Below are 12,957 nucleotides of genomic sequence, written 5' to 3' on the forward strand. Positions count from 1 at the left end.
AGACCATAACTGGGAAAAAAAGATGGATAAATGGAAAAATAGGAAATCCAAACAACTATGTGGTGTGATCTTTAAATCCTCCAGTAATACTGACAGAAAAAACGCAGAAGGAAACTCGCAAATTCATACTTTCATAAAACTCACAAAATTACTTTTATTAAGGGACAAGTAAAAAAAGTACATGATGTATAAAAAATACAAAAAACGCTTTGTCTAAGTTGTAAGCTAAGTAAATGCATAGCAACAGTACATGCAAGTCTAGAGTTTAGGTATCCTACAGTGGTTTCCTACTACTTTAACATTTGTAAGCTATAAGATTAAAGAGGAAGATGTACAGTTTGGCTGCAGTCTACCGGTCGTTACAGTCTACATGATACAGATGCAGAGTGGAGATACAGTATAAGTTAGGTTGCACGCAAGTCAGCTGATGAGCAAATAAATAGTTGCACAAAAAAACAAGCAAAATCGATCCAACACAGCTTCAGATGGAGCGTGTGTCGGAATCACATTCCCAAAGATGAAAAGCTAACAATGAAAAGGATTTCTAGAACAACACTTCTAAGCCGGGATACAAATAAATATGAATTAAATAAATAATGAAACGTGTATTTGAGAGCCATTCGACCCACCCGGCCCTTTTATTTACATATCAAACTCACAGCTCCACATGATCAACATCATATGTATGAAATTTCATATTAGTGTTCTTCTTCTTGTTTTTTTTTCATAAAATTTTTTTGTTTTTATTTTGTTTTTTTGTGTGTTTTTAAGAATACCATAGAGATACATACAAATGGCCCGGACAAGCACAAGTGTCCATAGAAAACCTGCATTGATTTGACATTGGGTGAATTTCAATGTGCTTTGGCTTTCGATTGATAAATAAAGTATTATCAGGCTATACATCACAACACATTTGTGGTATATTAGAGGCAATGGCATAGAATTTCTGCTTGTATAAAGACTTTTACCATAAACTGACCCAGGAATGACAGAGATTACTGATATTGGTATTGCTGAATGACTATAAACTGATCATTTTTTGTGTTTTGCTGTTGTTTGGTGAGATATTATTATGCAAAGACACTATTTCTCCTTTCCCCTATGTCTTTTCTTTACATACAAAAATAAGTTACAACTTCAGAGAAACGGATCAAAAAACAAAAACAAAAAAAAGCAAGATTTACAGTTTCTGTAAGGCCATGCTAAAATTTCCAAGACTCATGCATCAGGGTATTTCAGGTCTCTTGGGTGAGTGAGCTTGCCATTCATGCAGAATGCACTGTGTGTTGCTGAGGCCACAATAAATATAGCTACTATCCCTTTTTGTTTTGTTCCTTAATACCAATCCATGATTAACACTAGCACTATCTGTGACACACAATTAAGGCTGGTGTAGTTGCTGTTGAGATTGTGAATAGGCCTTATTTCAATGGATCCACATTTGCACACAGACGTTCTAACAAATACACACAGAAAAACCTCTGATAGGAGGGGACATCATTGTGAAAAGACTGAGAAACACAGGGGCCGCTGTACATGTCTGTGCTGCGTCAGTGTAAAAGTATCAATCGCTCCAAAGCAACTTCCAAAAATAACAAGAGGAAGGTCTACTTTTTATAAATTAAAGACTATCACAATGCAGGTGTAGCTTAATAACTTATATCATCAAAAAGTTCATTTATTTTTGTAATTCAGATGAAAAAGGAAAATTTATACATTGGTTGATTCCATATATTTCTGTTAATCCTGAAGATTATGGCTTACGGCAAATGAAAACCCAAAATTATGTTCCTCAAAAAAAAAAAATCCAAAAATGTCTTAAGACCAATAAATAAAGCATGGATGATAATCAGAGGAATGTTGTGCTCTGGAATACGGAATCCTAAAACTGCTGACAAAACAACTGTCCAGCAGATAGTTGGAGTTCCCACATGAGGTAGGCAAATCACCAAAGTCTTAAATAAAAAAATATCAATTAAAAGTTTAGTGGAAGAAAAAAGTTTAGCTGAAAATGATAAAATAACTGCAGCATTGAAAGAATTGTGAGATGACTCTTATTCAAGAGTTTAAAGAACATTCAGTTTTAGAGTTTCTTCAGACTGGACTGTTCATATTGTATAAAAGTTGATTATGGATTTTAAAAATTAAGGTGCCTGGGAAAAAAAGGGGAAAAGGAAAACAAAAAAGAAGATAAGTTACATTAATGCAGTAATTTAAGGAAGAGGAACCCCAACCAGATTACTGAGTGCAAATACTCTACATACATATGTTTGTATTGGTCTTATGAAATACTCTATTTTTTTGCAAAACTAAATTGTAAATTCTCATAATCTGCAAGCCGTAATCTTGAAAATTAAAATATTAATAATATTCTGAATTCATCTGCTGAAATAAATGAGCTTTTCGCTGATATTCTAGCCCATTGAGATGCACCTGTATCAGGCATAAATATGTTAGCTTAGAAGATATCCACAGTGAGAGAGGGTTCTGATGTTTGAAACGTTGAGTCATAAATTTCAAGTAGCACCTTTTTTTTTCTTTTTTCTTTTTTTTTTCCTGTCAAGAAGCGGATGTATTGCGTTTTGGAATAAAATCTGCAAAATGTACCAGCAAACAAGAGCTCCAGCATTTCATCAAAAGTAGATCAGTAACACCACAGATGATGGTCCATCATCAGCATGGTTAAAAATATCAAATACAACAAAAAAAATTAAAAATAAAATAAAATACAGAAAGAACATAGAAGTCCATAAGTTACAGTTCAACCATAATAATGAACAATCCTCCAGCATTATCATGGAGAAGACCAAAGATGTTTTAGCTGCTTTTTTGACTGAAGGCAATCTGAGGCAACTACTTTCTGTAAGTGCTCGGGGGGGGGGAGGGGAAAAAAAAAAAAAAAGAAGCAACATTTTTTTCAAACAAAATCCATCCCGAGATTTCTCCAGAACGTCGCCAAATGAAGGAGAAAAAAAACTGGGTTCTTTGCTTCACCAGCCTTCCTCCATCACCTCCCCGCTCCTGGCTGGAGGCGCTGTCACACATAGCTCAGCAGGCTCTGCATTTTCCTCACCCGTAGGCGTCTCCTTAACCACCTCTTCCTCCACGTGGGATTTATCCACCCCCACTTGACCCTCCTCTACCTCGACCTCTTCCTCCTCCTCCTCTTCCTCCTCCTCCTCGTCTTCCTCCTCCTCTTGTTGCTGTTGCTGCTGCTGCTGTCGCTGCTTGTTGCGGCAGCAGGGTTTGAACAAATGGGGGTCGATGAGCACCTCCCCGAATCGGCCCTTGTATATTATTCCACAGCATACCTTTTGCCTGCAACAGAGCGAGACGCGTTGCATCAGATGTGTGGGGGGGGGGAAAGAAAGGACGATTAAAGCTGAGTGTGTTAACAAGCTGCAGTTAAAAGTGGAACTGCGAAAATTAGCACAGAACGGTGTTAAAGTGTTTTGTCGACTACTAGATTAATATAAGCAGTTCAAGCATTAATTTGTCTCCTTTACAAGAAAAATTGTCTGATGTTTTCTTTGGAATTTTTAGGACAATTTTGAGTTCAAAATAAATATTCTAAACACAAAATGGTTTTACCATCTAATTGATTAAATGCTCGCTTTACAGTGATGTAAAGTATGCAGCTTTGGGTAAATCTGCAGATAGATTGTCTTTGCTTCATAACTCATCTGTAAAAATGTCTATGCAGATGCAGATCCTTGCAGATTTTGCATGTTTTTGCTTTTTTGTTACATGTTCTGAAAACCTTTGTTAATTGAATAACAGATGTAAATACTTCAATATTTGTCTCATAAATCCACAGAACATTTTCCAAAAATTCTTGGAAATTTCAGCACACATTACACCTCACATTCACATTTTCACCTGTTTTTTAAATTAAATATATGAAATATGACTGTGTTCATTTTGCCCAGCAATTGTTTTCACCAGGAATTTCCTATAGTCGTATTTTTGACCAGTAGTTCAATCACACCGTCTGAAAGGAAGACCTTTTGTGTCTTTTTCTTGTTGTTGTTGTTGTTCGTTTGTTTTGGGGTTTTTTTATTGCTCTCAGAGTCATTCTACGGGAGTCTGAAGTCTAAAACTAAAAAAAGAAAAGAAAAAAAGACTAATTATTTTTCAAACAAATATGCCTCATTTCCACAGAGCGGTACAGGACGACCTGTAAATGGCAAAGTATTTTCCAATTGATCTATAAATAAATATTTGAACAAATCCAAAATGCTAATAATGTCCAGAGAGAGAAAAATGTTGTTTCATGTTGCATCTAAACGAATCTAACAAACTACACTGAATGGAAATTAAACCGCTGATATTTTACGTGGTAGTATCTTCTTTTGCATACATAAAGTGTTGATCTGTTCAACATGATGTGGAACAGTCCGTGTCTGTGTTCCAGCATCAGATCTACCTCTTCCAGTAAGTGAGGTCCAGGAAGGAGAAGACTGGGGAGCGGCTGGACCCGGGGCTCAGCTCGGTGTCGGATCCGTCGTCGGACAGGTTGCTGTAGCTGGGAGACTGAGCCGGAGAGGCACTGGAGGTTGTGCTGTGGGCATCTGAGTCTGGAGAGCAGAGCAAAGCACAGGAGCGTGCTATTTTTGACAAAAACTAAATCTCCACTCTTGTTGTTAGCATGTACTGGTGGCAGGGAAAAGGAAAACTCAGAACTAACTGTTTCTCTTCAGCTCCTTCTGCAGCCTGCTGATCTGGCTCGGCCGAGCTTTCTTGGTGATGGTTTTGATTTTCTTGGGCCTGGATGTTATCTTTAGGCTGGGGCCTCCTCTGGCATCAACAACCTGCACACAACAAACTTTCACTTTTTAATAATATTCTAAGGTTCCCACCATTCGTGCAAAAACATTAAATTGGCTCACATTTGATCATATTGCAATCTAAACACTTCAGGATTTTTATGTGATAGAGCAACGCAGAGTGTAGCGTAATTTTGAATTGGAGGGAAAATTATGATGGATTTTTACACATTTCAAGTATAAAAAGTGTTTGAAACACAAACAGGATTTATATAACCCACTATTGTAGCTCTGGTAGTTTATGGACTTGCTGGTACAACTCAAGTCCTTTACCGTCTCCAACTGTTTTTGTTTTCAGGATTACAATCTGAATAGTTTCCCTGTTCCTGAAATAGAAAAGTTTCCCTCACAGCATAATGCTGCCACATCCGTGCCTCAAATGGGAGAATGCAATGTGCACAAATAGTTTCCTGCCACACATAAGTTTACATTAAGACAAAAAAATAAATAAAATCACTAGATTTGCAGTTATTCCATACTCATTCGATACTCAGATACGTTCTCTGTGTGATGCTCAAAGTTAGGATATTGTTATATAACGAACCACGATTTAAGCTTCTTTACGATTTTATGCCCGACCTGTCTGATGTGTTCCTTGGTCTTCAAGAAGAGGTTTGTTCACTAATGTTCTCCAGTGAACATCTGAGGCCTTCACACAGCATCTTATTTAATTTGGGGTAGATGTATTTATAAACATCTTTCTTTGGATTGTGAGTGGTTTTATCACATAAAACATGGATAAATTTGTAAGAAAAGCCAGACTCACGTGGTTCCAGTTTTTCTTGGTTCCCACTGGAAGCTTTTTCCATCGCTTCACAAGGAGGACGCAGGCGTTACAGATTTCTCCTGATCTGGTTTCACTCAACCTGCAAAAAAACAGTTTGTTGCAACTCACGATGCGGTGTGACCGAAGGCTTCGCGACACAGCACATGTTCAGGTGGTTCTCTTACCCGAAGCAGCTCCTGAAGTCCTTCTCGTAGCGCTTGCTGTCTGTGAAACGGGAGCTGGAGGACTTGGCCCGGCAGATGCAGCAGCCGTCCAAACTCCGGTACATTTTGGGCTTATGAAAGCCAAACATCTGCGTGCACACATATTTAAATTTCAGCACCTCATCATAACAATTTATTATCATAGAGTGCAGTGCTACAAGTTCTCTACCACGAGAAGAATCTTAGAAAATAACATGGAACAAATCAGATGTGCTTATTATAATAAATTAAAAATACATTTAATAATAAACATCATGCATAGTTAGAGACATTGGGGGAGCATCTCTGTGCTGTGACCCACATGGTGGAAGTAGGTCAACAGTCAGACGGCGTGTCAGACAGATAATGTCACCATGCTGCGCTCACTGGATTCACGCAACATTTAGGAAACTCGTGTCACGCATCGAGCCCGCAGGCGGCCACACATCATGCAATATCGCGCTTACATACAACCGTGAACATTTTTGCTGCGTTTCTGGCCGCATCTGAAAATGAAAGGGGCATGTCTGCGGGAGGAGACTCGAACACCTATAAGCGTGCAATATGCAGAAGTGCACGCTGATTTATGTTGCTAGGCAAAATGAAATCTCCCAGTACACATGTGGACCAACTGCGGCAAAACTGGGAGCCGCGCCCCCCAGACTGGATTTTCTTTTCTTTTTTTTTTCTGCCATCAGTCCTTGGGGTCTTCTGACAGTGCGTTGCCACACGGATCATGTAGAGGTAAAAAAAAATTCAGAGACTTCTCACTCTGCTGCTAATTTCACATGCGGACTAACAGTAGATTTTTGGTTTTATTTAATTTTTTAAAAGAGTTTCACGCTGCTTGATTGAATGAGAAATGATGCCAATTGGGTTCTGCATCAGTTCTCACGATGCACAACCCAATAATTAGATAGGAAAATTATCTGTCATACTCGCTAAATAAAGATGCTCAAATTAGCTTTATTCTGGGCAATTCTGATTTCATTTTTTTTAAGGTTTGACCTGCCAATTTAAGTAAGAATTCACCCCTCAAGGAGAAACATGTGCTGCCAGTTTGTTGATCCAAGTAGAAGCTTTGAGTACAAGAAAATATTAACAGATTAAAATAATATCCATACTTATACCTCAAATTATGTGCCCCTATTTGTATTAAACTCAAATAAACCGAATAAAACAACACAGTGTCCATTCTGACATTAGACTAAAAATCATATTTCTTAGTTTGGATGTGTTTAATAATTAAGAATGAATGCATATTTTTAAGTATCTGAGCCACTGATCACTGCTCAAAAACAAATGTACTGATTCTGTTTTATTTATTGTGAATTTACTATGTTTTTATTTGATTGACTCAATAGGAATCCTGCATGAAAACATCCGTATCGACTCAATAGCATTTATTTTGTTATTAGTCTCTGCCAATGTGCCACAAATACCCGATACTATGTTTTCTTTTTTAAAAACAAAAGTAGCAATGCAGTGTGTTTATTCCAAAATATCAAAATAAAGATAAATGTATGTGGCATATAAAAATAGAATTTATCTGTGCTCAAAACAGAATCAGTTGCAAAATTCTTGACTCATTGATAAATCATTTTAACGAGGGTTAGTAATATTTACAACAACAATAATAATTACTATAAGTGGAGCCTCATCCTTATCATCAATGTAAATGTTTTGAGTAGCAATTCTGAACAGTGATATTTTGTGTAACATCTTTAAATCAGTTCACTACACTTCTTGACGGCGTGGCCTACAAGTAGTTCTGCTTTTCACCTCCACGTCGGCTTTCTGTAAGTCCGAGACGATCTCTGCAGCAAAATACAGTACGTGACGCAACTCAACATGGCAACACACTTCAAAGGCGGAGGCAATGTGGGGAAGGGGGTGTGATGCGATTTTTCGCAAAAGCTGCAATTTTAACACGTAAACTGCAACAAACCCCGCTAAAAGCTGCTGCTTTTGCTTTAATAACACGCAAACATTGTAGAAAATTTTTAATCTCGCACTTGCTTTCGCCGAGAGAAAAGCGCACGTCGCTGAAATTTCACCGCCCACTCTCCAGCAAGGAAGCATGGCATGCCACACGACCTGCTTCTTGCGCACCCATTTTATGATGACCGTCCTCTGCTCGACGATGCCCGACTTCCCTGCCTCTCTCCAACTTTGTGCGGGGTGGCAAACTGAGAGTAACGCGTTTCCAAAGCAAATTATCTCGATTCGCACAGTAAAATAAAGCATTTGTGTTACAAGCGTGTAATTTGATCTTTACTCTTTGTTATTCCACGGCCGCGTCACTGCAACTGTCCACATCCAACTAAACATGTGCGCAAAGTTCAAAGCGACAACCTTCGTATGATCGGTTTCCACGCATTATTCTTGCACAAAACAAAATTTGTGAGGCAGTTTGAGCTCCGTGGGGCGTTCACGAACAGTTTGTGTTAAGCGGGAGGTGTTTTGTTGACAGCGGCGCCCGCGTGTTGAGACGCATCTCTACTCCGGGTGGGCGTGAGAGATTCAACTTGGCATCGATGTGTACAGCAGACCAAAAATACGCACTATTTCGACTTACTGCGCTGCAGTGATGTTTTAAATCGGGACTAAAAAGCGCTTAAAAACCGACTTCAGTTAAACTGCATGTGATAAAACGAGTGATTCCCTGACACAACCGAATGCACCAATAACAACCTCAATCTGCTTCTAATGTCTGCATTTCAACTCCTCCTGATCTCTCCCTTTTTTCCCCCCACATTTTTTTCCTCCCACTTTCTCGAATTACTTCAACCATTAACAACATGACCTACAGCTGAGCACGCTGGAAGGCCCCAAAACAACACCAATTGTTCAAAGACAACTCGAAGCTTGCTTTTAATTACACATGCGAAAGCGCAGCAAAGACTTTTAAGAACCAGCCCGAAAAACGCACCGAAACAAACGTAAACCGCTCGCTGGTGTTACCTTGTTGGAAGTTTGGTGAAGCTGACACAAAGCAAGTATCCCTGAAGAGCGTCGTAGTGGCGTAAGTATTAGGGAAAACGAACCCGCATCAGTAAACCCGCTCTCTTGTTGATGTCTGTGCTTGAGGACGGGACTGGATAGTTGTGAAGCTACTGCGCCTGCGTCACATCCACACCTCCATTTCAGAGTAGAGCGCAGGGCCCCCTCTGTTTTTTTTTTTTTTTTTTTTTTTTCTTTTTCTTCAATCAAACTATTTACATAAACGACGTGTGACGTAGGCGTGCGTCTGCGCTCGGCTGGCCTTATAAGGATGGGAATATTACGCGGGAACAGGGGGCTCGGCCCTGGTTGCTATGGCGCATTGGAGAATGTAAGCAAAGGGGCGGGGCTTGTTGTTTTACTACACGACGCCAGATGGCTCGTCTAGGGGCCTGCAGTTTTTCAGGAGGCTCGGCGTCTAGAGCCGAGATGGGCTTTGTTGACTTAAAATTCACACCAAAACAACCAGATTAGTGTTCAAATAAAAGGTGGACAAAGTTTGATCCCCAGACTCACTGATCACAGGAAACAAACAAGCATGTCCCATTTACTATTATTTTATTGTAAAGCAATTAGAATACAATAAGATGTTATCTTTCATGATAAACAAATGAAAACTTTGGAAAACATAATTGGAAAATTATGTGCAGCTGAAAAATATGTTTACATAAAGATTTTTGAAAAAATAAGCCTCTTAATCTGATGCATGTCAATAAAATCAATGCAGCGTTGAGGTCTCAGAGTTGTTTTGGAAAACAGTAGTGAACAAACAGCAGTGCTTAACTCTGGAGAAGCTGCAGAAACCCACAGCTCAGGTGGGAAATCTGTTGGCAGGTAAAATGTCAGTCCTTTATCCCATAAATCTGGGTTTTGCATAGCAGTAAGGTGAAGTAATTTTATTTATATAGCACATTTTTAGCAACAGGGCGGTCCAAAGTGCTTTACATGAATTAAAAGAAAATACAAGGAAAACAACAAACCAAAAGAAAGACATAAGGTAAAACTACATATTGGTTCCCCATGTTTAATAAGAATAAGTAGGGATAGTAAAGCGATTAGTAAAATAAAAACAAAACAAAAAAACATTTGCAGTTTGCCACAATCCAGCAGCAAACATAAGAAAGAAGCCGTTCTGTTCCGACGTTAAACTTTAACAAAAAGACATTTGGTCTACATTGTCATAATCACTGATTGTGATCATAATCGCTATTTTCTTCACAATTTTCAGCATTAGAAAGTAGAGATTTCTCTGAGGTTGTGCAGAAAACTGTCGCTGTGCATCACCATGAATACATTATTTGACACATGATGGAGTAGCATAGATTCTGCTGAGGATGCAGAATCTCAGGCCTTTCACCCGGTGGAAAATGTTGCTCTTTAAGGTCCTTGATAGGTGTTTTTCCTTTCGAACCTTCATTAAAAAGAACCACAGACAACGTATATGAATTTTATGACCAAGCTTTTGCAAAAGGAGAAGGCTCAGCAAACTGCTCCTCCGAGTCGTTCACAGAGCGTTCTGCCTCACTCTGCTTGAGCAGGCCTTTTATTTGGGAAAACAAAGTCAGTAGAGATAAACAATAAAACAGGCGGCGAGCTCTATCTAACACACAGGTCATCTAGCTCTTTCCCTTGAGAGCGAACTCCGGAGGGAACAATCAGTTCACCGGAACACAGATATTCCACACAGCAATCAAAAAATATTCGCATAGCATGAACAATCAGTTTTCAGGAACACAGGGCACGTCATTTACTGACCCACATTAGACTGAACGTTGATTAACTACCGATTAACATTAGACTGAATATGACTAAAGTAATAACAAAAGTGATAATACCAAAAATATCTCTAACAGTCCTCATGTGGAGTGATGACTGTTTTAATGTCCTCGGAAATTATCCTCAAGTTAGCTGCATAATCAAAATAATACAAGTATTATTTGCCATTTTAATGTTGGAATGTTTGACGTAGAGTTATTTCAGTTCAGTTTATTTATACAGCGCCGCTTCACAACAAGTCATTTCAAGGTACTTTACTAAAAACGTTTAATTTCATTTCAGTCCAATAATACATTCATAACTAGATCAGAATTAGAAAAATTTTCTTTTTTCTGTGGGCCCTGTGGAAAATGCATTGTTTCACAAATTTCTGCCTGGATTTAACAGTTTGAAAAAAATAGACAAAAGTAGCAGTTTAATATTTATATAACTCTGCAGTTATTGAAAAAAACAGATATTAGTCAGTTTAGTTTCTCAGACAAAACTGTCCCTTATTCTGCGACCGTCTCATATTAGGACTGTAGGTGGCGCTGTTTGTTTGTGCGTCTGAAAACAACAACCTATTTTTTCAGGGTTTTTATATATATATATTTACATCCAAAAATGTACACTTTGTAAAACTTTAACAAGGAATTTAAAAAAGAGTCTCATAAAAAACAAAATGTTGGTTGCATCTGAGTTTTCTAAGTTTTAACATAGAAAACCAACATTTAGGCCAAGACAGTAGTACTGAATGAGATGTGTTTTGGTTTCTGATATTTCATCTAAAATGCTATAAAACAGGAACCATTTATCACAAAAATATATGTATATTTTTAGGTACAATGCGAAAGTGTTTGCCCGTTTGGAGGTTACCGAGTCTTTCTGATTTAACGTTTTTATGACTATGACATGTTTCAGATTAAATAACCAAATTGCTGATATTGTGCAGCTCTAGTGTGGGAAGAAAAACCCAATGATTAGGATTTTACTTATTAAGGAAAAAGGTTGTCCAAATCTGATCTTTTATGAAAATGTAATTATCCTTTAAACCAAAGAACTGGATGTGTCGCTTCAGGCACCAACAACTGCCATCAAGTGTTTGCAACGACTGGAAATGAGTCGTTAACTTAAATGCCTGCAGAGGATTTTTTCTTACTCTTCTTAGCAGATTTGTTCTAATTTGGCCATATTACCGGGTTTCTAAACACCAACATCCTGTTTAAGGTCAAGCCACCTAAATCAGATTTAAACATAAATTTTTTTAGTTGTTCAGAAATAGATGTTTTTGGGTTGTGCTGCTGATCGTTATTCTGCTGCATAATCAAAATGTCCTTGAGCTTAAAGTCACAAACTGATGCGAGGACATAAAAAGACTTTGCACCAAAATACATTAAAGACCTGTTGTCAGTGCATCCAGACCACTCAGGTATTTTGGTTCAATCAGAAACAACAGAAGTGGCATTTATTTTTTTTCTCCTCCAATATGGAACAAACTTCCAGAAAACTGCAAAACTGCTAAAACACTGAGTTCTTTTAAATCAAGGCTAAACACCAATCTGCCTTTGAGTCACATAAACTTCTACATGTATTAATTCTAATCTGGATTACGTTTTTTATTTACCTCTCTTTGTTCTGCCATCGTAAAGTTTCTTTTTATTTGTTAATTGTGTTTTTATGATTTAAAGTATCTTGTTGCTGAAATTTTCCATACTAAAAAACTTGATATTCTCTTCAGTTTTCCAACATGAATGCATGGTGGCAAACCGTGTTTTATACTGAAACACTGTTTGTTTTACACCAGATCTAAGAGGGGCATCCCTTCCAGAAATGTCTGCTTTTGTCTCAGAAAAAAGGTCTTGATAATAAAAATGTTTTTTGTGGGTAAAGGTGAGATGTCCCTTTCTGTTTCTTTTGGTCAATATTAGTATTTATTTGCCATTTTCGGCTCAGTATATATTTTATCATTATGTTAGATGTGACTCTAGCTTCTTTTGTGACCTCCTGGATATTTTTAGCAGGCTGAAAAGAAGAAATAGCTTTGTAACAATTACAAAGCTATTTCTTTGTAACAATTACAAGACCATAGATATCAGTGACTTTGTTTCTCATTTGTTCCAAAACTTCTTTAGATTACATCACGATGTTTCGCTTCTTGAGATATTTAGTCTACTTCATGCTGCCAAGCTGGTCAGGAAGTAACCAGGCCAGGATGTGGATAGTGACACTCGACCCCCAAAAATTACAAAAGGTAATGGCATAGCAATCGTTTTATGATGATCTCAAACACTTAAGTGAGAAAAAAAACAGAACAGTAAGGAGGCCAAATTTTGTTTCGTAAATGTTCAGAGCTATAAATTAGGGCTGGTATCATATCTGTAATTTTCTTTTCTTTCTTTTT

The 12,957-nt window shown here is 37.9% G+C and overlaps 1 protein-coding gene across 2 annotated transcripts; it reads right to left on the reverse strand.

Moving 5' to 3' along the window:
• Positions 1–129: 129 nt before the first annotated feature.
• sinhcaf (SIN3-HDAC complex associated factor) lies at positions 130–8,979 on the reverse strand. Of its 2 annotated transcripts, none has more exons than XM_008411395.3 (6): positions 8,763–8,979; positions 5,781–5,908; positions 5,596–5,695; positions 4,691–4,814; positions 4,430–4,610; positions 130–3,321 (listed from the first exon to the last, which is right to left on the reverse strand). In XM_008411395.3, exons 2-6 carry the CDS (start codon positions 5,906–5,908, stop codon positions 2,994–2,996), a joined length of 861 nt encoding a protein of 286 aa, XP_008409617.1. In that variant the 5' UTR covers positions 8,763–8,979; the 3' UTR covers positions 130–2,993. The 2 variants fall into 2 exon arrangements, with proteins under 2 accessions (XP_008409617.1, XP_008409618.1); XM_008411396.3 differs by having other exon boundaries at positions 4,430–4,580; positions 8,763–8,976.
• Positions 8,980–12,957: the final 3,978 nt, after the last annotated feature.

Source organism: Poecilia reticulata, chromosome 6 (genome assembly GCF_904066995.2).
Source record: "Poecilia reticulata chromosome 6, P_reticulata-male-v2, whole genome shotgun sequence".
Lineage (NCBI taxonomy): Eukaryota > Metazoa > Chordata > Actinopteri > Cyprinodontiformes > Poeciliidae > Poecilia > Poecilia reticulata.